Here is a 26205-nt window from a genome sequence, read left to right as displayed (position 1 = left end):
CCCCAGAGCAAACAGACATTCTTCACTTAGGTACTTCATCCGTTCACACCCAGGCCAAGGGCTCCACCACAGAGTGAAAGATATCCACCCCTTAGGTACTTCATCTGTTCACACCCGGGCCAAGGGCTCCACCAAAGAGTGAAAGATGTCCACCACTTAGGTACTTAATTCACTCTCAGGCCAAGGGCTCTTCCCCAGAGTGAGCAGATGCTCTCCCCGTAGGTACTTCTGTTCATACCCAGGCCAAGGGCTCCTCCACTGAGTGAAAGATGTCCTCCCCCTAGGTACTTCATCCATTCACACCCAGGCCAAGGGCTCTTCCCCAGAGTGAACAGACGTTCTCCTCTTAGGTGCTTCATCCATTCACACCCGGGCCAAGGGCTCCACCACAGAGGGAAAGATGTCCTCCCTTTAGTAACTTCATCTGTTCACACCCAAGCCAAGGAATCTTCCCCAGAGTGAACAGATGCTCTCCCCTTAGGCACTTCATCTGTTCACACCCAGCCCAAGGGCTCCGCTGCAGAGTGAAAGATGTCCTCCCCTTAGTTACTTCATCCATTCACACCCAGGCCAAGGACTCCTTCCCAGATTGGGCAAATGCTCTCCCAGTAGGTGTCATTCATTCACTCTAGGAAAAGGGCTCTTCTGCAGAATGAACAGATGCTTTTTCCCCCTTCGGCACTTCATCCTTCCATTCCCTGGCCAAGGGCTCCTTCCTTTACATTTTCACCCCTTGAAGAGGCAATAGCCTAAATAGTCGATGAAAGGTATGCCCATGCATCTCATTAAAGGCAGATCTTCGACACTTGATGGCCTGTGGTACCAGAGTGGGGCCTGTGCATTGTGAGCCCATCTAAGTTTTCCTGTCCTCAGTGATAGTATGCTTTACAGAATATCCATAATCGTCCTGCCTTGTAAATAATGGGACAGTCGCTGTAGCATGTTCGTGTTGTAAATAGTGTGTTTATGTTCAGGCTGGCCATTGTGCGGCCCTGGAAACGTGAATGTATTTCAGCCTGGGTAAAGGAAATGGGAAACATTCATACCGAGGTCAGTAAAGTACGGGACAGGTAGCCAGCATTTTCGTGGTTAACATTCCTGTCAGTCTTGCAGAGTACGTTAAGTTTACATTCTGGACTGGCGGGCGAGGCTGTCCTATGACGGCATCCAGGCTTGAGAAATGGACTGTGAACCGTTATTTCTGAAATGTCAGAAGGGCAGTATAATATCCGCCTGAATGGTTTGTAACAAATTATGGGGTTTTATTGGACTATAATCTGAAAATCATTGCAGTGATTGCTTTATAAGCTATAAGTACTCCAGAGGGAACAACATGAGTGGACTTAATGCGCATGAAAATATAGCCTTCATCGTGGTGTAGTGGTTAAGAGCGGTGGTTTGGAGCGGTGGACTCTGATCTGGAGAACCGGGTCCGAGCCCTCACTCCTCCACATGAGCGGCGGAGGCTAATCTGGTGAACCGGGGTTGATTCCCCACTCCTCCACATGAAGCCTGCTGGATGACCTTGGGCTAGTCACAGTTCTCTTTGAGCTCTCTCAGCCCCACCTACCTCATAGGGTGTCTGTTGTGGGGAGGGGAAGAGAAAGTGATTGTAAGCCAGGATGATTCTGCCTTAAGTGGTAAAGTCGGCATATAAGAACAAATTCTTCTTCTTCTTCTTCTTCTTCTTCTTCTTCTTCTTCTTCTTCTTCTTCTTCTTCTTCTTCTTCTTCTTCTTCATAGGGGGCTGGAGGGGCAGGACCCATAGCAGAGGTAGCATAGGACAGGAGGGATCTGGGTTCAAATCCTTGCTGTTCCGTGAAACTCACTTGGAGGTCTTGGGCATATTTGAACCCTACCTTGTGTGATCGTTGTGATGACGAAATAGGGGAAACCCATATTCCCATACTGTGTGTCTTAGAGCAAAGCTTCTTAAACTGTGGGTCACGACCCCATGTGGGGTTGCATAACTGAATGTGGGGGGTCGCAAAAAGTTTGGCAACAGTAAAAGGTTTCTTTACGATTTATTATTAGTAAATGCTTGATTTGTATACCTATTTTATAAACCTATGTACCTGGGGCCGCATAAAAATTTCTCTGGCGAAAAGGGGCCATGAATGGAAAATGTTTAAGAAGCCCTGACCTATAGATAAAAAGGTAGTAAAACTGGATTGCAATGATTGGAATGGAACATAATAAGAATGGGATGTGGGGGAAGGCAGGGTGGTCTCACCCAATCTTGTCAGATCTCAGAAGCTAAGCAGGGTCGGTTCTTGGATGGGGGATCACCAAGGAAGACTCCATGGAAGAAGGCAAATCACTACTGCTTCTCACTTGCCTTAAAAGCCCTTAGCTGCACTCGTCACAAGTTGGTTGTAACTTGATGGCAGTTATATGCATACATAGATACCACTCCCTGACCTGGATGGCCCAGGTTAGCCTGATCTTATCAGATCTCAGAAGCTAAGCAGAGTACTTGGAATGGGAGACCACCGAGGAAGACTCTGTGGAGGAAGGCAATGTCAAGCCACCTCCGCTGCCTTGAAAGCCCCCTGCTGGGGTCACCACAAGTCGGTTGCAATTTGATGGTGCATCTATGAGCATAAGAAGGGGATAATATATGCAATAAGCTGTGCTTAAAAAAAAAAGATGCTTCCCACCTTGTAGATTGCCAGCATGGTGTGGTGGTTAAGAGTGGTGGTTTGGAGCCGTGGAGTCTGATCTGGAGAACCGGGTTTGATTCCCCACTCCTCCCCATGAGCGGCAGAGGCTTATCTGGTGAACTGGATTTGTTTCCCCATTTCTACACACGAAGCCAGCTGGGTGACCTTGGGCAGGTCACGGTTTCTCAGCCTCACCTACCTCACAGGGTGTCTGTTGTGGGGAGTGGAAGGGAAGGGGATTGTGAGCCGGTTTGATTCTGCCTTAAGTGGGAGAGAAAGTCATAAGGACATAAGAAAGGCCCTGCTCGATCAGACCAAAGCCCATCAAGTCCAGCAGTCTGTTCACACTGTGGCCAACCAGGTGCCTCTAGGAAGACACAAACAAGTCGGAATATAAAAACCAACTCTTCTTCTTCAGACATTAAGACTACAACAATCCTCTTGAGCAATTCCTCTTTGCGGCCACCTTTTCCCCTCTGTGTCAGGCAGACTGTTCCACAAGGAGTGGAGCCACGACCCAGAAATCTCTGCTTTGAGCTGTTGTCGGTTGAACCCGTTTGCAAGGGTAAAACCTTCGGAACGGCTTGACTCAGATGTGCAAACCTGTCGCTAACAGGGCATAGAAATTGAGGGAACGACGGTTGCCTTTTACAAACTGAAGGCAGCTGCCTGAAATCCATAAATGGAAGCCGATGAGACTCCAGGCGGGGTTCTGACCCAGAGTAAATCTAAGGCTTGACAGGGATGTTGTCTGGCTTGGAAGGCCTTCTCATCCTGCTCATAATGGCCACGGCACTCTTCATACCGTTGGGCGAAGCGGAAAATTAGCATCTCCATTTTCTCTCTGTCTCCTTCCAGCCTCCATTTGTGGCTAACCTCTAATGGAGAGAGAGTGCCCACAGAGACACTAGTGGGGGAGTTAGCAGGCGAAGTCCAATGAATTCTTACAGCAAAAGCTTTCAGATGCTTCCCACCTGGTGGGTTGCTTGATCCAACTGCTTCCTTTGAGGGGGGTTTGGGGGGCTTAGAAGCGCCGGTTGTGTTCAGGAAGGGGAAGAAGGGAGTCTGTAAGAGGGCAAACCCTGATGCCCTCTCTCTAGCGCTAATGGTCTTGATGTCTCAGCCGTCTGTAGGCATTTATCTTCTTCTTGTCCATCCGGAATGTTTCTCGAGTGAAGTATTGCTGAGGTGTTTGGTTGAGCAGGCAAGGGTTGAAGTAGCTATGGCCAATCAATGGCAACTAGGCTTGGTGGTGGCTGGAGATCCATTCACCTGGAGAAAATGGCCACTTTGGAAGGTGGACTCTATGGCATTAGACACGACTGAAGTCCCTCCCCTCCCCAAATCCTGCCCTCCTCAGGCTCCACCCCAAAAATCTCCAGGTATTTCCCAACCTGGAGCTGGCAACCCTAACACCAAAATTTCACAATTAAAAACAGGAGCATTTTTGTAATGCCCCTTGGTTTCCTAGCAGCCTGAAAAGCCCGGCGTAGCTGAATCTCATCAGAGCTTGGACGCTAAGCACGGTCAGTATTTGGATGGGAGACCAGCTCCAGGTTGGGAAATACCTGGAGATTTTGGGGATGGAGCCTTAGGAGGGCAGGGTTTGGGGTGGGGAGGGACCTCAGCAAGGTATTATGCCATACAGTCCACCTTCCAAAGTGGCCATTTTCTTCAGGGGAACCGATCTGTCACCTGGAGACCAGTTGTAATATCGGGAGATCTCCAGCCACCACCAGGAGGTTGGCAACCCTAAAGACCACCAAGGAAGATGGGGGGTTGCTATGCAGAAGAAGGCAATAGCAAACCAGAGTGGTGTAGTGGTTAAGAACGGTGGACTCTAATCTGAAGAACCGGGTTTGATTCCCCACTCCTTCACACGAGTGGCAGACTCTACTCTGGTGAACCGGTTGGTTTTCCCACTCCTACACATGAAGCTGGGTGACCTTGGGCTAGTCACAATTTTCTATGAACTCTCTCAGCCCCACTTACCTCACAAGGTGTCTGTTGTGGGAACAGAAAGGGAAGGTGATTGTAAGCTGGTTGAATCTCCTTAAAATGGCAGAGAAAATCGGTATATAAAACCCAACTCCTCCTCCTACTCCTACTTCTCCTTCTTCCTTTCCAAATAATAAGCCTGATCTTATCAGATCTCAGAAGCTAAGCAGGGTTGGCCATGGTTAGTTCTTGGATGGGAGACCACCGAGGGAGTTGAGGGTTGCTACATTAGAGGCAGGCGATGGCCAACCACCTCTGAATGCCTCTTGCCTTGAAAACCCTACTGAGTCACCGTAAGTTGGCTGTGACTTGATGCCAATAATAAAAAAAAAAAGAACTTTGAATATTATGGTGACTAATGTTGAAGTAAGAGCCCCGTGGCACAGAGTGGTAAGCTGCAGTACTGCAGTCCAAGCTCTGCTCACGACCTGAGTTCGATCCTGATGGCAGTCGGTTTCAGGTAGCCGTCTCAAGGCTGACTCAGCCTTCCATCCTTCCGAGGTCGGTAAAATGAGGACCCAGCTTGCTGGGGGTAAAGGGAAGATGACTGGGGAAGGCACTGGCAAACCACCCCATAAACAAAGTCTGCCTAGTAAACGTCGGGATGTGACATCACCCCATGGGTCAGGAATGACCCGGTGCTTGCACAGGGGACCTTTACCTTTAACGTTGGAGTGTCTGAACTGATTCTGTGGCATCTAGAGGTTATTTATTGGGGTTTTGTTTAATTCATGAATACTCTTGGCTTCTGCTGAATACCAGCTTTGATGCTGGTCGAGGCAGAACCGGAAACGAACCCCCCAAAAAGGGTATTGGAAAGATCGGCAGTAGGCGTTGTTGTTAGAATAGTTCGAGGGACATGGTGCTGAAGCGAACATTTCCTTTTTTTTTTTTTTGGCACATGACTCTAAGCTGTTTTTGTTGTTCACCTCAACCAGTACTGATACCAGAGTTCAGGGAATGCAGGAGAAGCCTTTGATCAGTGGGCTGGGAATCCCTACGTTTTGGTAAATATCATTAAGAATATATCAACCACCTTTCACTTTATATTCCTGGAATTTCAAACAGGGTGTGTGTGTGTGTGTGGGGGAGAAATCTCGGGTGTAGGTGTCATGCTGGGCATCTTGCTACGCCCAGATGTCTCTAGCTGTTTTGAGGTAACAGATCTTTTGCTCCTAGCGACAACCCTCTCTCCCCCCCCACCGTCTGTGCCTCTTCGTTTGCCTAGGTAATTGGTACCTTTTTGATGGCTCATTAGGAATGCTGAACACCCTGGGATGAAAACAAATCCAGCAGAGCAGAGCGGAGACCAGGCAAAGGAAATGTGGGGCGGGGTGTGGGGAAGTAGGACAACATCCCCACTTTCAAATTAACACGGCCAAATTAAAGTAGAATCATAGAATCATAGAGTTGGAAGGGACTGCCAGGGTCATCTAGTCCAACCCCCTGCACAAGGCAGGAAATTCACAACTACCTCCCCCCCACACACACTCAGTGACCACTACTCCATGCCCAGAAGATGTCCAAGGTGCCCTCCCTCTCACGATCTGCCTAAGGTCATGGAATCAGCATTGCTGGCAGATGGCCATCTAGCCTCTGCTTAAAAAACCTCCAGGGAAGGAGAGCTCACCACCTCCTGAGAAAGCCTGTTCCACTGAGGAACCGCTCTGCCTGTTAGAAAATTCTTCCTGATGTCTAGATGGAAACTCTTTTGATTTCGATTTCAGGATTGCACAGTCAGATGTGGGAGTGAAGGGTCAGGTTAAAAAAAGAAAACTCCCAGTGACCAGCCAGGGATGTGTGTTTGTGTGTGCCTGTCTGTCTTGGAGGACCAGTGGATTCCTCTAGTCTCTCTGTCTCTCAAATAAATGCATCTCACCTACACCATCCAGCCTTGCTTGATGAATCCCACTGCTTTTACCTTCCCCTTCATTTACTTTATGCCAGAAATAGTTGCTTCCTGTGCCCAGATTCAGAGCAGGTGAGGTAGATGTCTACCTAACTTCTTAGCACGCCCATAGTCACCAGCCAGCCATGCTTGTTCAGAAAATTAAGTCCATGCCTGAAAGCACAGTGGCTGGAAAGCAAGACACTAGAACTCAGGGTCATCTGCCGATAATGATAAGTTGTGGGAGGACCATTTCTTGTTACTCCATAAGAACATTAGAAGAGCCCCGCTGGATCAGACCAGCTGCCCATCTAGTCCAGCATCTTGTCTCACACAGTGGCCAACTAGTTCCTCTTGAGGGCATCCACAGGGCATAAAGGCCAAGGCCTTCATAAGAACATCAGAAGAGCCCCGCTGGATCAGACCAGCGGCCCATCTAGTCCAGCATCTTGTCTCACACAGTGGCCAACTAGTTCCTCTTGAGGGCATCCACAGGGCATAGAGGCTAAGGCCTTCATAAGAACATCAGAAGAGCCCCGCTGGATCAGACCAGCAGCCCATCTAGTCCAGCATCTTGTCTCACACAGTGGCCAACTAGTTCCTCTTGAGGGCATCCACAGGGCATAAAGGCCAAGGCCTTCATAAGAACATCAGAAGAGCCCCGCTGGATCAGACCAGTGGTCCATCTAGTCCAGCATCTTGTCTCACATAGTGGGCAATAAGTTCCTCTTGAGGGCATCCACAGGGCAAAGAGGACGAGGCCTTCATAAGAACATCCGAAGAGCCCCGCTGGATCAGACCAGTGGTCCATCTAGTCCAGCATCTTGACTCACATAGTGGCCAACCAGTTCCTCTTGAGGGCCATCCACAGGCCATAGAGGCCAAGGCCTTCATAAGAAAATCAGAAGAGCCCCGCTGGATCAGACCAGTGGTCCATCTAGTCCAGCATCCTGTCTCACACAGTAGTCTAACAGTTCCTCTGGAGGGCCAACCACAGGGCATCGAGGCCGAGGCCTTCATATGAACATCAGAAAAGCCCTGCTGGATCTGATGAGCGGTCCATCTAGTCCAGCATCCTGTCTTACAGCGTGGCCAGCCAGTTCTTCTGGAATGTCATCAACAGGGCACAGAGGCCAAGGGCCCCCCCCCTGAGGTTGCCTCCTGGCACTGGTGTCCAGGATTCTTATACCAGAGGCTCCAGCAATGGAACCCTTATTCTCTTGTAGCTGTTCTCCCTGTTGCTCTGTCCCGCTGCCGGTGAACAGAAGGTGATACTGCAGCAACAAATTCAGCAGGGAGTAGGGCGAAAGGTTCTATCAAACTGCTGATTCGGACCTGGCAATTTGTCAGGCGCAATCTGAGCTGTGCTGGGCCGTCCCTTCACCGCTCGCGTGCCCCTCTCTGAGATCACGGTGCCCCGCTGCTGAATTTCCTGGTTCTGAGGACTCGGTCGACAGCAGCCATAATTGCCAAGTCGTTTTGCATTCCGGTCTCCGCCGTCAACTTTTGCGGCCGTCCCCCGTTGCCGTGAGGATCTTTCCACTCCTCAGCAAACTCCAGCCTGATTGATTGACTGGCGCCAACGTTCAGCTTCCATGTGCAGAACTACATAATGATTCTCTCCGGAGCCAAGGACGTGAAATGTAAATTGCCTCTCGGAAGAAGAGAAAACAAAGACTGTTTTTTCGTATCTCAGCTTGCTGAACACCGCTGTTTTCTTTCGGCACCGTTGGCAACCCGCGCCTCTCTGGGTGATTCCGGGTGCCTCATGCAGGCATGGAAATTTGTACTTGTTGGATTAGGCAGGCTTGTTTTTTTGAAAGAATCCCCAGCGCATAAACTGCATTGCAGTCAGGCGAGAGAGTTTCCCATGCTCCTCGGTTCCTGCACCGCAACATGTCTAACACCCAGCTGGCTTTGACTGCCAACAGTTTGTTTGCCCAGGGCAAAGCCGTTTTCGGAAAGTTCCTCATTATCAAAGCCTTTCTGTCCCAGTCCAGCCTCTGGTCAGTATAGAAAAATACATTTTCTGTGTTGCAGTTAAATTAAACATACTCGTATCAAGTTCTAGAGCCCCATGGCGCAGAGTGGTAAGCTGCAGTACTGCGGTCAAAAGCTCTGCTCACAACCTGAGTTCGATCCCGACAGAAGTTGGTTTCAGGTAGCCGGCTCAAGGTCGACTCCGCCTTCCATCCTTCCGAGGTCGGTCAAATGAGTACCAAGCTTGCTGGGGGTAAAGTGTAGATGACTGGGGAAGGCACTGGCAAACCACCCCATCAACAGAGTCTTCCTAGTAAATATTGGGATGTGACATCACCCCATGGGTCAGGAATGACCCGGTGCTTGCACAGGGGACAACCTTTACCATATCAAGTTTGCCCATTGTAGAAATCCACCATTAGTTCAGAGATTTCCAATCTTGTATTGCTGTGGGAACTTTTGGAATTTGGGGGGGGGAGATCCAACACAAAATGACGGCCATTGGGGCTTTGGTCCTATCACAAAATGGTTCCCGTGGGTGCCAGGGCAAATCATACAATGACTGCCATTGGGGGCTGAGGCTGGCCCCAAAATGTTTGGAGACTGCAAGGGCCACACCTAGTCCTATGAGGGAGGTGGATGTTGCTGAATGGATGTTCCCTGTAGATAAGGTTGAGGACAGCAATGATATATAATATATCATAGCTGGCTTCCCTGCCCACCACTACATGAACACATGAAGCTGCCTTATACTGAATCAGACCTTTGGTCCATCAAAGTCAGTATTGTCTACTCAGGCAGGCAGTGGCTCTCCAGGGTCTCAGGCAGAGGTCTTTCACGTCACCTACTTGCCTGGTCTCCTTAACTGGAGATGCCGGGGATTGAACCTGTGACCTTCCGCATGCCAAGCAGAGGCTCTACCACTGAGCCATGGCCCCTCCCCTTCTTCTGTTTTTGGTTTTCTGTTCCATCTTATCGATTCTTGGGTGGGGTCCTGACTACCTTTCCCTTTCACCCACCATGGCTCCAATGTGCTACTAAAGCGCGCTAACTGGTTTTAATGGATCTAATTGGTTTTATTGCTAAATTTTATCAACTGCATTGTATTCTATTGAATTTTACATTGTGATGTTGGATTTTCCCAATGACTGTTAGCCGCTCTGAGCCTGGCCTTGGCCGGAAAGAGAGTGGGGCAAAAATCTAATAAATTAAGTAAATAAAATAAGCAATGCTGCCTGGTACAGTTGGGGTGGAGGAAAGCCAGGACATTCTACGTGCTTTGGAGGAAGAGATGATTTGGAAGGAAGCAAACCCACCGGCAGGCACTATGGCATATATGGGCCCTACGTTTGGGATCACAGACAGTATTCTAATGTTAGTCACTGTCTCCAAAGGTCATTTTAGAAGGTGGTATTATTATTATCGCCCTGACCTGGATGGCCCAGGCTAGCCTGATCTCATCAGAACTCAGAAGCTAAGTAGGGTCAGCCCTGGTTACTATTTGGATGGGAGACCACCAAGGAATACCAGGGTTGCTGTGCAGAGGAAGGCACTGGCAAACCACCTCTGTTAGTCTCTTGCCATGAAAACCCCAAAAGTGGTCGCCATAAGTCGGCTGCGACTTGAAGGCACTTTACACACACACACATTATTATTATCATATTAATTTTCTTCTTCTTCTTCTTCTTCTTCTTCTTCTTCTTCTTCTTCTTCTTCTTCTTCTTCTTCTTCTTCTGATGTTTCATGTTGCATGTAAATCAAAAGGCATATCAGTTGCTTTGACAGTCCACACTGGCCACCTTTCAAGCATTAACCTGGGTATCATTCAGCAGCATTGTTGAACCTTTATGCCAGTGTGGTGTAGTGGTTAAGAGCAGTGGTTTGGAGCAGTGGAGTCTGATCTGGAGAACCGGGTTTGATTCCCCACTCCTCCATATGAGCGGCGGAGGCTAATCTGGTGAACCGTGTTGGTTTTGCTGCTCCTCCCCATGAGGTCAGCTGCTTGACCTCGGGTCTTGAAAACCCTATGGGGTCGCCATAGGTCAGCTGTGACTTGACGGCACTTTCTACCACGCAGCTGGTCATTTTCGTGACAGTTTTGTATGGGTTTATCTATAGTGGACCTTTCCACTATAGAGAGCCAGTGTGGTGTAGTGGTTAAGAGTGGTGGTTTGGAGTGGTGGACTCTGATCTGGAGAACCTGGTTTGATTCCTCACTCCTCCACATGAAGCCAGCTGGGTGATCTTGGGCTAGTCACACTATCTCAGCCCCACCTACCTCACAGGGTGTCTGTTGTGGGGAGGGGAAGCAAAGTTGATTGTTTGATTCTTCCTTAAGTGGTAGAGAAAGGTAGCACTCTTCTTCTTCTTCTTCTTCTTCTTCTTCTTCTTCTTCTTCTTCTTCGCAAAGGTTCTGTGGAAAACAAAGAGGTTGAGCTACACACTATTTGATATAACAACCTGGTCGTTTTATGTACTAACATCCACTGTTATGTGTTGGTAATGTTTGTAACCATGTTTGTGCTTTTTCGGAAGCCAGTATTTTAGGCCCTGTGTTCTTAAATACATTCGTTGTTATATTAGATAGTGTTTAGCTCAACATTTTTGGTTTCCCCCTGAGTTTTGGGTTGAGTTTCTTTGTTTCCCTTTTTCTGCAGTGGCAAAGGTTCCGTCACATATGTGCTTGGCGCCCAGTCAAATGTGTACAAAATCCTCCATGCTGTTTTGAGGAAGGCATCTTCCCCCATTGCAGATTTTCCATTCCACTAAATAGAATTTTAAAAGGGATTCTCCTCTTGGACTGAGGCAAAGAGGGAACTGTGAACCCTTCACAAACTTTTCTTTGATGAATTTATCTTTTTTTTTTTAAGGGAAAAAATACTTTCGTAGACTGGTTTAATAAATTATACTTTCTCTTCTGAGGATTACCCCCAAAAATGCACCCTTCTTATCTGAAAATTATTTTGTGGGGAAACAACAAACCATTCTTGTTTTGATACCTTATAATTTCCCTATAGATTTTCACTGTTATTAGCAAATAAATCCATGTACCTATCAACTCTCTCTCTCTCTCTCTCTCTCTCTCTCTCTTCCATAAACTAAAGCTTCTATTTTACTGGCTGATCAAGATTATAAAGACTGCATCTCTAGCTACAGAGGTGAAGAAAGATGTATTTGTTTGTTGGTTTCGCTTTATATAGAATCCAAATTTCTAGCACAAATACAGTAAGGCTCTCGTTAGCATACCCCACTGATTTATCCAAATATTTTTATACTGCCTTTCTGAAATTCGAAGCCATTTAGCAAAACAATTGAAACAATCCATGGAACTATAAATAAAGCAGCAATTAAACTCATTCCAAGCCATTTCTAAAAGAGTATGCAGAGCAGCTCAGCTAGAAGCTATGGAGAGTTAAATGCCTTCTGTTTTTATTTATCCACATTCATTAGGGTCCAGTGGATTTCTGCTGTTCTGTTCCTTTCTCTCTCTCTCTCTGCTTCTCTCCATTCCTTTTCAATTCCAGTTAAATGAAGAGTTTCTCAAATTAATCCCCCAACTAGATGACGTGCGGTGGGCCACGGCTTTGCGTCCATTTGCGTCAGTACCCCACACACACACACTAGTTGAAGGAATGTCCATGTGCCTTCATAAAACACTGCAAAAAAGCAAACTTGTCATGGTCATGCATACAACTCCAAGGAGCTTCTTTGGTGTGCAATGTTGTCTTGATGTAGATGTGCATAAGGACTGCCAACTTCCTCCAGGTGGGATAGGGAGTTCTCCTAAAGTTACGGCTGATCTCAAGACTACAGAGATCAGTTGCCCTGGAGGAAATGGCAGCTTTGGAGAACAGAGTCTAGGGCATCACATCCCTGCTGAGCTCCCTCGCCTCTTTAAACTCCGCCTTTCCCTGGTACCCCCCTCAAATCTCCAGAAATTTCTCAAGCCAGAGTTGGCAACCCTAACATGCATCCTGCACACTGGGAAAGTATCTTTGACCAGCCTATGCTATTTTAGAGCCAGCATGGTGTAGTGGTTAAGAACAGCGGACTCTAATCTGGAGAACTGGGTTTGATTCCCCACTCCTCCACATGAGCGACGGACTCTGATCTGGAGAAGAGGGTTCGATTCCCCACTCCTCCACATTAGCAACGGACTCTGGAGAACAGGGGGTGATTTCCCGCTCCTCCACGCGAACGGTGGACTCCAATCTGGAGAAGCGGGTTTGATTTCCCACTCTTCCACATGAGCAGTGGACTCTAATCTGGAGAACCAGGTTCGATTCCCCACTCCTCCACATGAAGCCTGCTGGGCAATCTTGGGCCAGTCATGGTTCTCTCCAAACTCTCCAGCCCCACCTACCTCACAAGGTATCTGTTGTGGGGAGGGGAAGGGGAAGCAATTGTAAGCTGGTTTGAGTTTCCTTAAAGGTAGAGAAAAGTGGAGTATAAAAAGCAACTCTTCTTCTTCGATCCTGTATTTTTACCCTGTAGCAGTTATTCAGATCCCTCCCTGGAGTTTTCCCATGTTGTGCCCATGCAACTGAGTTGTTCTTATGCATCCACCCGGCTGACAGAAATCACCTCCAGAAGGTGGTATAAATGTCCCTCTGCTCTTGCAATCCCCTGGAGGAACAGAACCTTGTTGCAGATGTTTCGGGAGCTGGATAAACCTCGGTGCCTCTGATATTCTGAAGTGCAGCCCATCTTTCATTGGCCTTGTTATGCTTCTGCCTCCTCTTCCAGCGACTGCAGCTGCGAATCGCTCTTCAGCTCCAAGCGGATGGATGCTGATTGATAGTTTTTTTTAAAAAAATCAGCAAGCCAAAAAATAAGTATACAGATTATTATAGAGTTGGAAGGGACCACCAGGGTCATCTAGTCCAACCCACTGCACAATGCAGGAAATTCACAACTACCTCCCCCCCCACATGCCCAGTGACCCCAACCCTCCTCCCGCCATGCAGGATCCCACAATCAAAGCGCTCCCGACAGATGGCTATCCAGCCTCTGCTTAAAGACCTCCAAAGATGGGGACTCCACCACCCACCCCCGAGGCAGCGTATTCCACCATCGAACAGCCCTCACCGTCAGAAAGTTCTTCCTGATGTTTAGGTGGAATCGCTTTTCTCTTAGTTTAAATCCATTACTCCGTGTCCTAGCCTCCGGAGCAACAAAGAACAAGCTAGTTCCCTCATCAACATGACATCCCTTCAAATATTTAAACATGGCTATCATGTCTCCCCTCAACCTTCCCTTCTCCAAACTAAACAAACCCAATTCCCTAAGTCTCTCCTCATAGGGCACGGATTCCAGACCTCTGACCATTCTGGTCTCCCTCCTCTGGACACGCTCCAACTTGTCAACATCCTTCTTAAATTGTGGAGCCCAAAACTGGACACAGTATTCCAAGTGAGGTCTGACCAATACAGAATACACTGGCAGTATTACTTCCCTTGATCTAAACACAATACTCCTATTGATGCAGCCCAGAATTGCATTGGCTTCTTAGCCGCCATACCACACTGATGACTCATGTTCAGTTTGTGGTCCACTAAGACTCCCAGATCTCTTTCACATGTACAGCCAACTATCTCTCATCCTGTACCTGTGTCTTATGTTGATTCTGCCTAGGTGAAGTACCTTACACTTCTCCCTATCCATTTTATTACTTATGGCCCAGCTCTCCAGTCTATCAAGGTCATTCTGAACTCTGACCCTATCCTCCAGGGTATTAACTACCCCTCCTAACTTGGGGGTAGAGGCTTATTTTTATGATGTGGGGGAGGCTTATTTTTAAAAGGTCCATGCTATTCTATTTAGCTGGGGGTATCCCAATGTATTCCAAGCCACTTTGCTTCTTCCTGATATATGCAAGAAAATTTATCAGATTGCAAAATATCTAACACATGTAATGGCAGTAAAATCGTCACGACAAAATGGTTCTATTCTGTGCTGAGCTTAAATGGGATCAGGCTTTTTTTGTAAAACTGTTTCCCTTGTACAATGCAAATGCTTAAGACTCTGTCAATGAGCAATAAAGGCTGATGATATATACGATGCTGGCATAGCACAGTGGCTAGAGCAGGGGTGTCAAACGTAAGGCCCACGGGCCAGATCCAGCCACTTGAGAGCTCTTACCTGGCCCACGAGACAGCCAAGGCAGCCACCCACCCACCCCAGTCCCAATCTGGGCTGGCGAGGCATGGCCCAGCCTGACCAAGTGGCATTTATGTCCTCTCCGGCCCTTGTAACAATTCAGTTCATCTCCCCTGGGTTAGAGTGTCAGACTAGGATCTGGGAGTCTCCGGTTCAAATCCCCACTCTGCCATAGAAGAAGAAGAGTTGGTTTTTATATGCTAACTTTCTCTACCACTTAAGGGAGACTCAAACCGGCTTACAATCACCTTCCCCTCCCCACAACAGACACCCTGTGAGATGGGTGGGGCTGAGAAGCTGTGACTAGCCCAAGGTCACCCAGCTGGCTTCGTGTGTAGGAGTGGGGAAACCAACCCAGTTCACCAGATTAGCCTCCGCCACTGATGTGGAGGATCGGGGAATCGAACCTGGTTCTCCAGATCAGACTCCACCGCTCCAAACCACCACTCTTAACCACTGCACCATGCTGGCTCTCCTTACTGGGTGACCAGACTGTGGACCATTTGCTTTCTCTCAGCCTGACCTATCCCACAGGGTGGCCGTTAGGAGGTTAAAATAGAGGAGGGGAGGCATCCAGAACCTTTCAGACTAGTTTTATATTAATTTTAGGAATTTTTATGACTGGGTTATTTTTGTAATGTTTTGTCATTTTAGGTATTGCAATTTTAGCCATATTTTCTCTGCATGCTCTACTATTTACCAACCAGTTCTGCAGTCCTGTTTTATTAGATGGGTCTATGACCGTATAATAATAAATTGATGGATGGATTGAATAACCTTGGGGAGGGGAGATCATGTGTCTCAGTGCTCCTCCACCTCAAAAAACTCTCTGCCTCTGGAAAGTTAGCCAGTCAGGAAGAAGAGAGGGTTGTAGTTGTAGAGCTGTTTTGTTTGGGGAAGCATTAATTGTGTGGCCCATTCCATCCCATTCCTGGTAAGAACCAGAGCCTCTTCCTTTCCTGAATCCAGCTTGTGCTGTTTCGGTAGACCATGTTTTACCTGAAGGCCACTCAATGAGTCCATGGTTGAGATGGGATTTGTTACTGTTAAGTATTGTGTATCCTCCTGGGTTGAATAGAGACCTGGGATTTCTTGTCTTATTACCAATGCTGATTTCTCCACTCCTAGTACCCCTCTGCAGATCACACCTAATCCAATCACACATGCAAATGTCATTGACCTGCTATTGACATTTACCTGCTATTGCCATTGGGTGTCTCAATTCACTCTTCTCTACTTAAGGATAGGAGCCCCATGGTGCAGAGTGGTAAGCTGCAGTACTGCAGTCCAAGCTCTGCTCACGACCTAAGTTCGATCCCGACGGAAGTTGGTTTCAGGTAGCCAGGTCAAGGTTGACTCATCCTTCCATCCTTCCGGGGTCAGTAAAATGAGTACCCAGCTTGCTGGGGGTAAAGGGAAGATGACTGGGGAAGGCACTGGCAAACCACCCCGTAAACAAAGTCTGCCTAGTAAACGCTGGGATGTGACATCACCCTGTGGGTCAGGAATGACCCGGTGCTTGCACGGGAGACCTTTACCTTACGTTACCTACTTAAGGATAGATGGACTCACATTCTAGCTGTATGTGAAGAAGTGAGCTCTGTGACTCACGAAAGCTCACACCCTGCCAGAAAATTTGTTTGTCTTTAAGGTGATACTGGACTCTTGCTCTTTCCTACAACACAATACAACAACACAATACAACAACAACACACACCTTTATTGGCATATAAAAAGGAAGAGTTCGTAGGAACAATATAAAGGTCTAGCGTACCAATGATAAATGACACAAATTAAATGCAGGTTAACTTCAGGAGTATTGTGTTTAGGCTTTACGGAGATCAAGTGATTGATGAAGCCACTGGCGCAAACGGATCTTAATCTTCTATCCGGAACGTCCGTATCCCTTGATCCACCTTGGATATAGCTGGTTGTCTGCAGTAAAGAACACTCACCGGACCATTTTGGCAATTACCCTATGCAGAAGATATCATAAAATCATAGAGCTGGAAAGGACCGCCAGGGTCATCTAGTCAAATCAAATCAAATGACCTTTATTGGCATATTGGATCATCTAGTTTAACCCCCTGCACAATGCAGGAATTTCACAACTACCTCCCCCCCACACCCCATGACCCCTACTCCATGCCCAGAAGATGGCCAAGGTGCCCCCCTCTCATCATCTGCCTAAGGTCATGGAATCAGCACTGCTGACAGATGGCCATCTAGCCTCTGCTTAAAAACCTCCAGGGAAGGAGAGCTCACCACCTCCCGAGGAAGCCTGTTCCACTGAGGAACTGCTCTAACTGTTAGAAAGTTCTTCCTAATGTCTAATATTTTACCACAGAGTTTATTACATGTCTGTTGGACTTTATTTTTTATTCTTCTTTACCTTTCTTGTGGGGTTGGGTTAATGCATTTACATTTAATTTGTGTCATTTATCATTGGTATGCTAGACCTTTATATTGTTCCTACGAACATTTCTACCTATATACATTGTAAAATTTTCAGAGCCTGGTGTTGTTTAGTTTGGTTTTTGCATCTTTGTATACAACACTATTTTTCTGTTTTGATTTGCTATTATATAAAAAGGAAGAACATACATTAGGATAAATCCGAGTACAAATAAATAAAATTGGATAAAACCATCCCAAATCAGCCATTAAGGAAAGCTACACACCATTCATGATATCTGATTGCTAACTATAAGAAACTTGCAACTGATTCAGTTATGTTTGGGGTTTTTGTGGTCATAAGATAGGATGTCCCGATTTCATCAGAAAGCCATTCCCTGTTTACAAAGAACGGGTCAACAAATTGGGATCAGCTACAAGCATAAAAGGAACAATTAAAACGGACAGGCACAAGTGATTCAATTTAACCATTCCTGCAAGGGCAAACTCTATCCGCAAATGGGATTTTATGAAATCTTCTGTATAACAAGGTGGAGGGTAGTGCATTTAGCCTTGCAAGCATATATACTCTACGCTGTTGCGGTGCAGTTAGACAAGTAAAGTATAGTGCTATATGTTGTCTATTTGGCCAAGGCTCCCAACTCAAGGGGGATTTCCTACAAGCATTGTATATATTTTTAATCCTGACCTTACTCCAAGGAACTCAAGTTCTCCTTCCTTCCATTTTGTCTGCACAATAACCCTTCAAAGTTACATTGAGAGAGAATAAATGGCAGGGACACCCACCCGGTGAGGTTATAATGAAGTGGGATTTGGACCTGGGTTTCTCTAGTCCTAGTCCAACATCTTAAGCCAGTGTGTGTAGTGGTTAAGAGTGGTGGTTTGGAGCGGTGGACTCTGATCTGGAGAAGCGGGTTTGATTCCCCACTCCTCCACATGAGTGGCGGAGGCTAGTCTGGATAATTCCACATGAAGCCAGCTGGGTGACCATGGGCTAGTCACACCTACCTCCCAGGGTGTCTGTTGTGGGGAGGGGAAGGGAAGGTAATTGTAAGCCGGTTTGATTCTGCCTTAAGTGGTAGAGAAAGTTGGCATATAAAAACCAACTCTTCTTTTCCTCCTCCTCCTCCTCCTCCTCCTCCTCCTCCTCCTCCTCCTCCTCCACCACCACCACCACCACCACCACCACCACCACCACCACCACCACCAGTAAACCACTCTGGCACTCACTGATCTGAACCCAGCTTGTGTCTTTCCTACCCCCTTAAACTCTGGTCGATCCTGTTCCGGGGCAAATAATCAAACTGTTGCTGTCTCTTCTGCTCCTTACGCAGGTTGGAGGACACACCATGCTCCCAATTCGCTGGATGCCTCCTGAGAGCATCATGTACCGGAAATTCACAACGGAGAGTGACGTCTGGAGTTTTGGGGTGATCCTCTGGGAGATCTTCACGTATGGGAAACAGCCCTGGTTCCAGCTCTCAAACACAGAGGTACTGGACATACCACAATTTACTGGGGTGAGAGAAATAATATGCCGGCATGACAAGGGAAAGGCATTCCATGGAGAGGGTTTGGAGAGATTGAAACAGCAACCAGAGGGAGGGAGAGCTGCTCCACCTAGACGCAAATGGACACAGCAGAGACCAAAAAGTACAGGAAGTGGGGAAGGGCCATGACACTGTGATAGACCATCCGCTTTGCATGCAGAAGACCCCAGGTTCAATCCCCACCCTCTCCAGTTAAAAGGAGTAGATGATGTGAAAGAACTCCACTGGAGATCCTGGTAGCTTCATCTGTTCATTAGTTTGCAACTGGGGCTGTGGCTCTCAGGTACATAAGAACATCAGAAAGGCCATGCTGGGTCAGACCCAGGCCCATCAAGTCCAGCAGTCTGTTCACACACAGGCTAACCAGGTGCCTCTAGGAAGCCCACATACAAGACAACTGCAGCAGCACCATCCTGCCTTTGTTTCACAGCACCTAATATAATAGGCATTGTCCTCTGAGACTGGAGAGAATAGGTATGCATCATGACTACTATTCATTTTCACTAGTAGCCACAGATAGCGCCATCCTCCATAAGAACATAAGGAAAGCCCTGCTGGATCAGACCAAGGCCCATCAAGACCAGCAGTCTGTTCACACAGTGGCCAACCAGGTGCCTCTAGGAAGCCCACAAACAAGACCACTGCAGCAGCAGCATCCTACCTGTGTTCCACAGCACCTAAGATAATAGGCATGCTCCTCTGATCTGGAGAGAATAGGTATGCATCATGACTAGTAGCCATGGATAGCCCTCTCTTCCATGAACATGTCCACTCCCCTATTCAAGCCTTCCAAGTTGGCAGCCATCACCACATCCTGAGTTCCACAATTTAGCTATGCGTTGTGTGAAGAAATACTCCCTTTCATCTGTTTTGAATCTCTCACCCTCCAGATTCAGCAGATGACCCCATGTTCTGGTATTATGAGGGAGAAAAGCTTCTCCCTGTCCACTCTCTCCATACCATGCATCATTTTATAGACCTCTATCATGTCTCCCCTTAACTGCCTTCTTTCCAAGCTAAACAGCCCTCAGTGTTTCCACCGCTCCTCATAGGGCAGTTGCTCTAGTCTGCTTTGCATACAGAAAAGTGTATAGAAACCAACTCTTCTTCAAGTTCTCATGCACAAGCCTAGTGTGAAGCAGCCCATCAGAGGATTTGGACCTCTGCAGGCAGGAGCAGTGCTTGAGTGCTGGAGGAGACATGGCAGCTAAACTCTTCCAAGAGGGGGAACGCATGCCCCAGGTTTGCTAGCTAAAGAAACCCTGCCAGTCAGAACTACTGAGAATGTTGCTTTAACTGCTGATCTGCAAACAGAGTCCTGCTGCGGTGTAAACATATTCCGAGGCTTAGCGGGGAAGGCGGCCAATCTGGAGAGAGGGGCATTGATCCAACGGCGTATGGAGAAATGTGCTCGCGTTTATCCTCCCATGTGTCTAATGGCACTTCAAAACCTTTGCTTCTTTTTAATGAGAAATGTGAATTTTCTGCTTTCCGGACACAGAGCCCTTAATTTGGGGAATTGTGGCAGAGGGAAATGCGAGGTATTGCTTGCCGTATCCAATCTGCGCGCTCAGCAAGGCCTGGCACCGCCATTTAACATAGCAGAGTCATTTTTGCTTGGGATAGTAAAATGTTGAGATCAGGCTTCTCCAAAAGCATTGCTCAAAAACAGTTTAGGATTTAAAAAAAAATACCTTCAGTCCAAAACGCAACATGAACCTAGTTAGTCGCTATGAAGATTATTAAGACATGGAAAGAGCTTTCAAATAGGTACTTGAGTAGAGCAAACCGACCAAAAGCACAAGAAAATACTCAGTGCCTGAATGCTAAAAATGAAGGCGCCCAGTAGATCTTCTATGGCAGAATGTAACATTATAGAAAAGGCCCTAACTCTTGGCTGCCCGTCTGTTCCACCTGTAAAGGCCTGGACCCAACCACACATTCCAAAGGTTACAGGGCTTTTAAGTTTCCTTTGAGCCAGCGTGGTGTAGTGGTTAAGAGCGGTGGACTTGGGTTTGATTCCCCACTGCTCCACATGAGTGGCAGCCATGATCTGGTGTACTGGATTTGTTTCCCCACTCCTACATATGAAGCCTTCTTCTTCTTCTTCTCCTCCTCCTTCTCCTTCTCCTCCTCCTCCCCCCCAATTCTGTTCCTGAGGGTCCACTAGCCCCCCTCCCCCCCACAGTAGGAAGGGGCAATGGGAAGGAATTGCTATTCCCTCTTCCGGATGTGAATCTGCAGACTTTCAAATTAGGGAACCATCTCCAAATTCACTTGGGATTTCTCTGCAGGTGAAATCTCAGCAGTGAATTGACCTGGTGGCAGTCCTGGGACTGGCCAACATTTCCCGTGTTCCAGGCTCTCCTCCGGTCACTCTTTGTGGTGGCCGGGTTTTTTGGTTTGCTTGCCCTGTCTTTATCCTTCCTTCCCTCTGGGTGCTCTTCTTAATCGCTCCGCCCTCTACTATTTGCATGGAAATGTCAGAGTCATAGTGATCTCTTTGGATATGCGGCAACATCCATTGCTGTTCAGGCATAATAAAACTCTGGGGTCCCTTGCTGTGTATTGCTTCCTCCTTTGTAGAATGATAGAATCATACATTTGGAAGGGACCACCAAGGTCATTAGTCCAACCCCCTGCACAATGCAGGATATTCACAACTACCTTCCCCCACACCCCCAGTGACCCCTACTCCATGCCCAGAAGATGGCCAAGATGCCCTCCCTCTCATCATCTGCCCAAGGTCATAGAAACAGCATTGCTGACAGATGGCCTTCTAACCTCTGCTTAAAAACCTCCAAGGAAGGAGAGCTCACCACCTCCCGAGGAAGCCTGTTCCACTGAGGAACCACTCTAACTGTTAGAAAATTCTCCCTAACATCTAGATGGAAACTCTTTTGATTTAATTTCAACCCATTGGTTCTGGTCCGACTTTCTGGGACAACAGAAAACAACTCAGCACCATCCCCTATATGACAGCCTTTCATGTACTTGAAGATGGTTGTCATATCACCTCTCAGTCTTTTCAGGCTAAACATACCCAGCTCCTTCAACCTTTCCTCATAGGACTTGGCCTCCAGACCCCTCACCATCTTCGTTGCCCTCCTCTGGACCCGTTCCAGCTTCTCTAAATCTTTCTTAAATTGCATGCTGTTTGAGAGCTGTGTTTATCGGCAGTTCGTGTCAGGTCATCGGGACATTGCTGCAGCGCTGATTGCCGGCTCCAGGCAGGGGGAGCCGAGCATTAATAACGACCATCTGACGAACGGGCCCCCCTCTCCACTCTCCCATCCTTATCCCTCTACAGATCGGGATTCCAACCATTATATCCCTGTGGGAGAGAGAGGGCGATTTCCCCCTGGCTTGGCTGTGAAAACGCAGCTTCCTACCATTCTGTGTTTCTCATTAGTTTTAGCAGCCAGGCATCAATGAGGTGTTGACAGCTATGGAGTGTGTGTGGGGTTGTGTGTGTGTTTCCTTCACAAATTGAGTTTGATTCAAGGGGAAGTGTTGTCCTTTTTTTGCTCCTTCCAGTTCAGAAAAAAAAATTGAGGACAATTAACCTTACAACAGAGGGGCTGAGGAAAGCCAATGTCGTGGCATCACCATTGTCTGATGAGGTTTTCCCCACTTCCTATAAGGAAAAGAATTGTTCTGATTTCATGTAGTTGCGTTCCGTAGATCAATGGTGACTGTTAAAATCTGCTAGGGCAGCCACAGCAAAAATCAATTCCAGTGGCCCATCAAACATTCTGCTAAGGGACAGAACTGGGGGCATGTTTATGAATCATAGAATCAGAGAGTTGGAAGGGACCACCAGGGCCATTAAGTCCAACCCCCTGCACAATGCAGGAAATTCACAACTACCTCCCACCTCCACACCCCTAGTGACCAGAAGATTGTCAAGATGCCCTCCCTCTCATCATCTGCCTAAGGTAACAATCAGCATTGCTGATAGATGGCCATCTAACCTCTTCTTAAAAACCTCCAGGGAAGGAGAGCTTACCACCTCCCGAGGAAGCCTGTTCCACTGAGAAACCGCTCTAACTGATAGAAAATTCTTCCTAATGTCTAGACGGACACTCTTTTGATTTAATTTCAACCCGTTGGTTCTGGTCCAGAAGCCGGCTGGGTAACCGAGGGTCCCCATTCAATTCTATGGGACAAAGTCAGCATTGTAATCTGGAGTGCAAGTGAAAGGGGACTAGCCAGTCAATGGAAGTAGTATTGGCAAATGTCATTTCCAGTGACCCATCAAACATTCTGCTAAGGGACAGAACTCAGGGCGTGTTTATGAATACAGAAGCCGGCTGGGTGATCGAGGGTCCCCATTAAATTCTATGGGACAAAGCCAGCGCCGCCATCTGGGGTACAAGTGAGAGGGGACAAGCCAGTCAATGGAAGTAGTTATGGTAAAGAGTCGGCTTGGTCTTTTCCTGCCAATACTGGAACTGTAGGGTTCCAGTGCCTTATTGACCAGTGAGGCAGGGGAGCTGTCCGGGAAATGGGTGCTGAAACAGGAGGGGGAACTGTCCAGCCAGACAATCAGAGACAGGAGACAAGAACGGAAGGCCATATTTGGAAGAACAAATACCTGTTGCTTTGCTTAAGAAGAAGAAGAGTTGGTTTTTATATGCCGACTTTCTCTGCCACTTAAGGGAGAATCAAACCGGCTTACAATCACCTTCCCTTCCCCTCCCCACAACAGAAACCCTGTGAGGTAGGCGGGACTAAGAGAGTGTGACTAGCCCAAGGTCACCCAGCTGGATTCGTGTGTAGGAGTGGGGAAACGAACCCAGTTCACCAGATTAGCGTCCGCCGCTCGTGTGGAGGAGTGGGGAATCAAACCCGGTTCTCCCGATCCGACTCCACCGCTCCAAACCACCGTTCTTAACCACTACACCACGCTGGCTCTCCCTCATGAAGGTAATGAATGGGCTCTGCGACATATTGCATGATGAGAAGTAGGAAGGAAGTACAATGCAATAGTCAGCAGAGTTGCAACTTTGTAAATCTGTTAAAGACAATGGGATTAGAAGGGGCTAGCTCTGCTAAGAAATGCATTGTTAGAGCACCCTAATCGGGGAAACAGAATTTGTTATCCCTCACCCAACCTGGCGTGCCTTCCATTAGGTGTGGATAAAAGAGCAAGTATTCATCATGGAATTGGATCCAGTGGTTCTGTTAATTGAGTAACTTTATATTTGAATATGAGTCCTTCCATTGGATGCCATCAGAATAATGGAAAGATCTCTCACTTTAGTGGAAGGAACCCACTGGTTTCAGCCCAAAGCCATTGGTTTTTTTAAAAAAAAAACACCTGCTCGTGGATCACATTCGGATCAGAGCTAAGGATGGTACAGAAAATAACCTGGCAGATTAGACATCCAGATGAGTAAATCTGGGAGCCAGCATGGTGTAGTGGTGAAGAGTGGTGGTTTGGAGCGATGCACTCTGATCTGGAGAACCGGGTTTGATTCCGCACTCCTCCACATGAGTGGTGGTTGCCAATCTGGTGAATTGGATTTGTTCCCCTGCTCCTACACATGAAGCCAGCTGGGTGACCTTGGGCTAGTCACACTCTCTCGGCCCCACCTAGCTCACAGGGTGTCTATTGTTGGGAGGGGAAGGGAAGGTGATTGTGAGCTGGTTTGATTCTTCCTTAAGCAGTAGAGAAAGTCAACATATAAAAACCAACTCTTCTTCTTCTTCTAAATAGAAAAGAGATGGTTTGGAGCATCTTGGTCATCTTCTGAGCATGGAGTAGGGCGTCACTGGGCGTGTGGGGGGAGGAAGTTGTGAATTTCCTGCATTGTGCACTGGGTTGGACTAGATGACCCTGGTGGTCCCTTCCAACTTTATGATTCTAGGTGTGCCTGTGATTCACCTCCTCTGTTATGCCTTTCAGGTGATTGAGTGCATCACTCAAGGCCGGGTCTTGGAGAGGCCTCGCGTCTGCCCCAAGGAAGTTTACGACATCATGTTGGGCTGCTGGCAGAGGGAACCTCAGCAACGGCTGAACATCAAGGAGATCTACAAGATCCTTCACGCTCTGGGCAAAGCCACACCGATCTACCTGGACATCCTTGGCTAGCAGCGACCCTTTCCCAGAAACCGTCGCTGGGTCCTCCTCCCCTCCCTACCTCTCCCCTTGACCTCAAGCCAACATATTCGTACAAACTCAAGTGCCTGCTACACATACAACACTGGAAAACACACACACACACAAAGACAAGACGTAGAGAGTTCCCCACTCCCGATCAATCAACCTGTAAGGCAGTTTGGCTTATATATATTTAGAGATAATATATAGAAAGAGATATACCGTACAGAAAGAAACTGCTGTTGCAGGGGAGAACAATGTAAAAAAATGTTCCAAGCAGAAAGGAAGCAAGTGAGAGAGCAACCTTTACAGTGATCTAAACAAAAATCAGGGGAACCAAGCCTTGAACTCAAGGTACGGTATTGTAAACCCTATAGGGCTCTTTTGGGTCCAGCTGTGGTTCAGAGCAGGGAGGGAATGTGGCATGGTGTAGCCCAATTTTATCAGATCTTGGAAGCCAAGCAGGGTCAGTACTTGGACGGGAAGCCACCAAGGAAGACACTGCTGAGGAAAGCCATGGCCTCTGCTTCTCCCTTGCCTTGAAAACCCCTTGTTTGGGTCTCCATTAGGTTGGTACTTGAATGGAAGACCTCCAAATAAGACTCTGCAGAGGAAGGCAAGGGCCAACCACCATTGCTTCTCCCTTGCTTTGAAAGCCCCTTGCTGGGGTCACCATAAGTTGGAACCTAAGCAGGGTCAATGCTTGGATGGGGGACCACCAAGGAAGACTCTGCAGAGGAAGGCAATGGCCAACCACCTCTGCTTCTCCCTTGCTTTGAAAGCCCCTTGCTGGGGTCACCATAAGTTGGAAGCTAAGCAGGGTCAATGCTTGGCTGGGGGACCACCAAGGAAGACTTTGCAGAGGAAGGCAATGGCCAACCACCTCTGCTTCTCCCTCGCCTTGGAAGCCCCTTGCTGGAGTCGCCAGAGGTTGGTTGCAATTGGATGGCGCTTCCGTTCATCGTTGGTCAGAGGGCAAGCCACTTGGGAATGCAGACCAACTGTCCCACCCAAGCAGCAACAGCTGGAGAGACCATGCCTGATCAACAGCTGGATTTTGAGCCAACCTGTCGTTGCGGACATCGCAAAAAACGAGCTCTGATCCGGGACTATGCCTCCTGCTCCTCCTGCTCCCACCCAGGATCCAGATCTTTCCTTCCCTCCAGTCTTCAGAAATTTGGGGATCATTACCCTGCCCCAAGTTGTCCAACACCTGGAAATGTATAAACAGTTTTGGAACACAACAGGCTTGCGTCCCCTACGGGTAAAAGAACATCAAGGAAACCACAATGGCGCTACGGGATTTTGTTTTCTTCTCTCTCCCCGCCTTGGTTATTTTTTTGGTAACAAAATCCCAGTCCTGAGAATAGGGCTGAACGTCAGAGCAGCTGCCTGCTAGAGCCATACCCTCTACGCAAAGATCCAGCATTCACATCTGTGTCCTCA

General features: G+C 47.7%; 1 protein-coding gene across 1 annotated transcript in view; it reads left to right on the top strand.

Moving 5' to 3' along the window:
- NTRK3 (neurotrophic receptor tyrosine kinase 3) overlaps window positions 1-24786 on the top strand; it is a 363948-nt gene extending 339162 nt beyond the window's left edge. Inside the window, exons 15-16 of the mRNA XM_056866098.1 lie at window positions 18438-18596; window positions 24565-24786. Coding sequence (XP_056722076.1) covers window positions 18438-18596; window positions 24565-24750 — 345 coding nt within the window. The 3' untranslated portion in view covers window positions 24751-24786. The remainder of the gene's footprint in view (window positions 1-18437; window positions 18597-24564) is intronic.
- Window positions 24787-26205: the final 1419 nt, after the last annotated feature.

This window comes from Euleptes europaea, chromosome 20, assembly GCF_029931775.1.
Source record: "Euleptes europaea isolate rEulEur1 chromosome 20, rEulEur1.hap1, whole genome shotgun sequence".
Classification (NCBI taxonomy): domain Eukaryota; kingdom Metazoa; phylum Chordata; class Lepidosauria; order Squamata; family Sphaerodactylidae; genus Euleptes; species Euleptes europaea.
The sequence above is the reverse complement of the archived record's forward strand: the minus strand, read 5'-3'. Positions and strand labels throughout refer to the sequence as shown.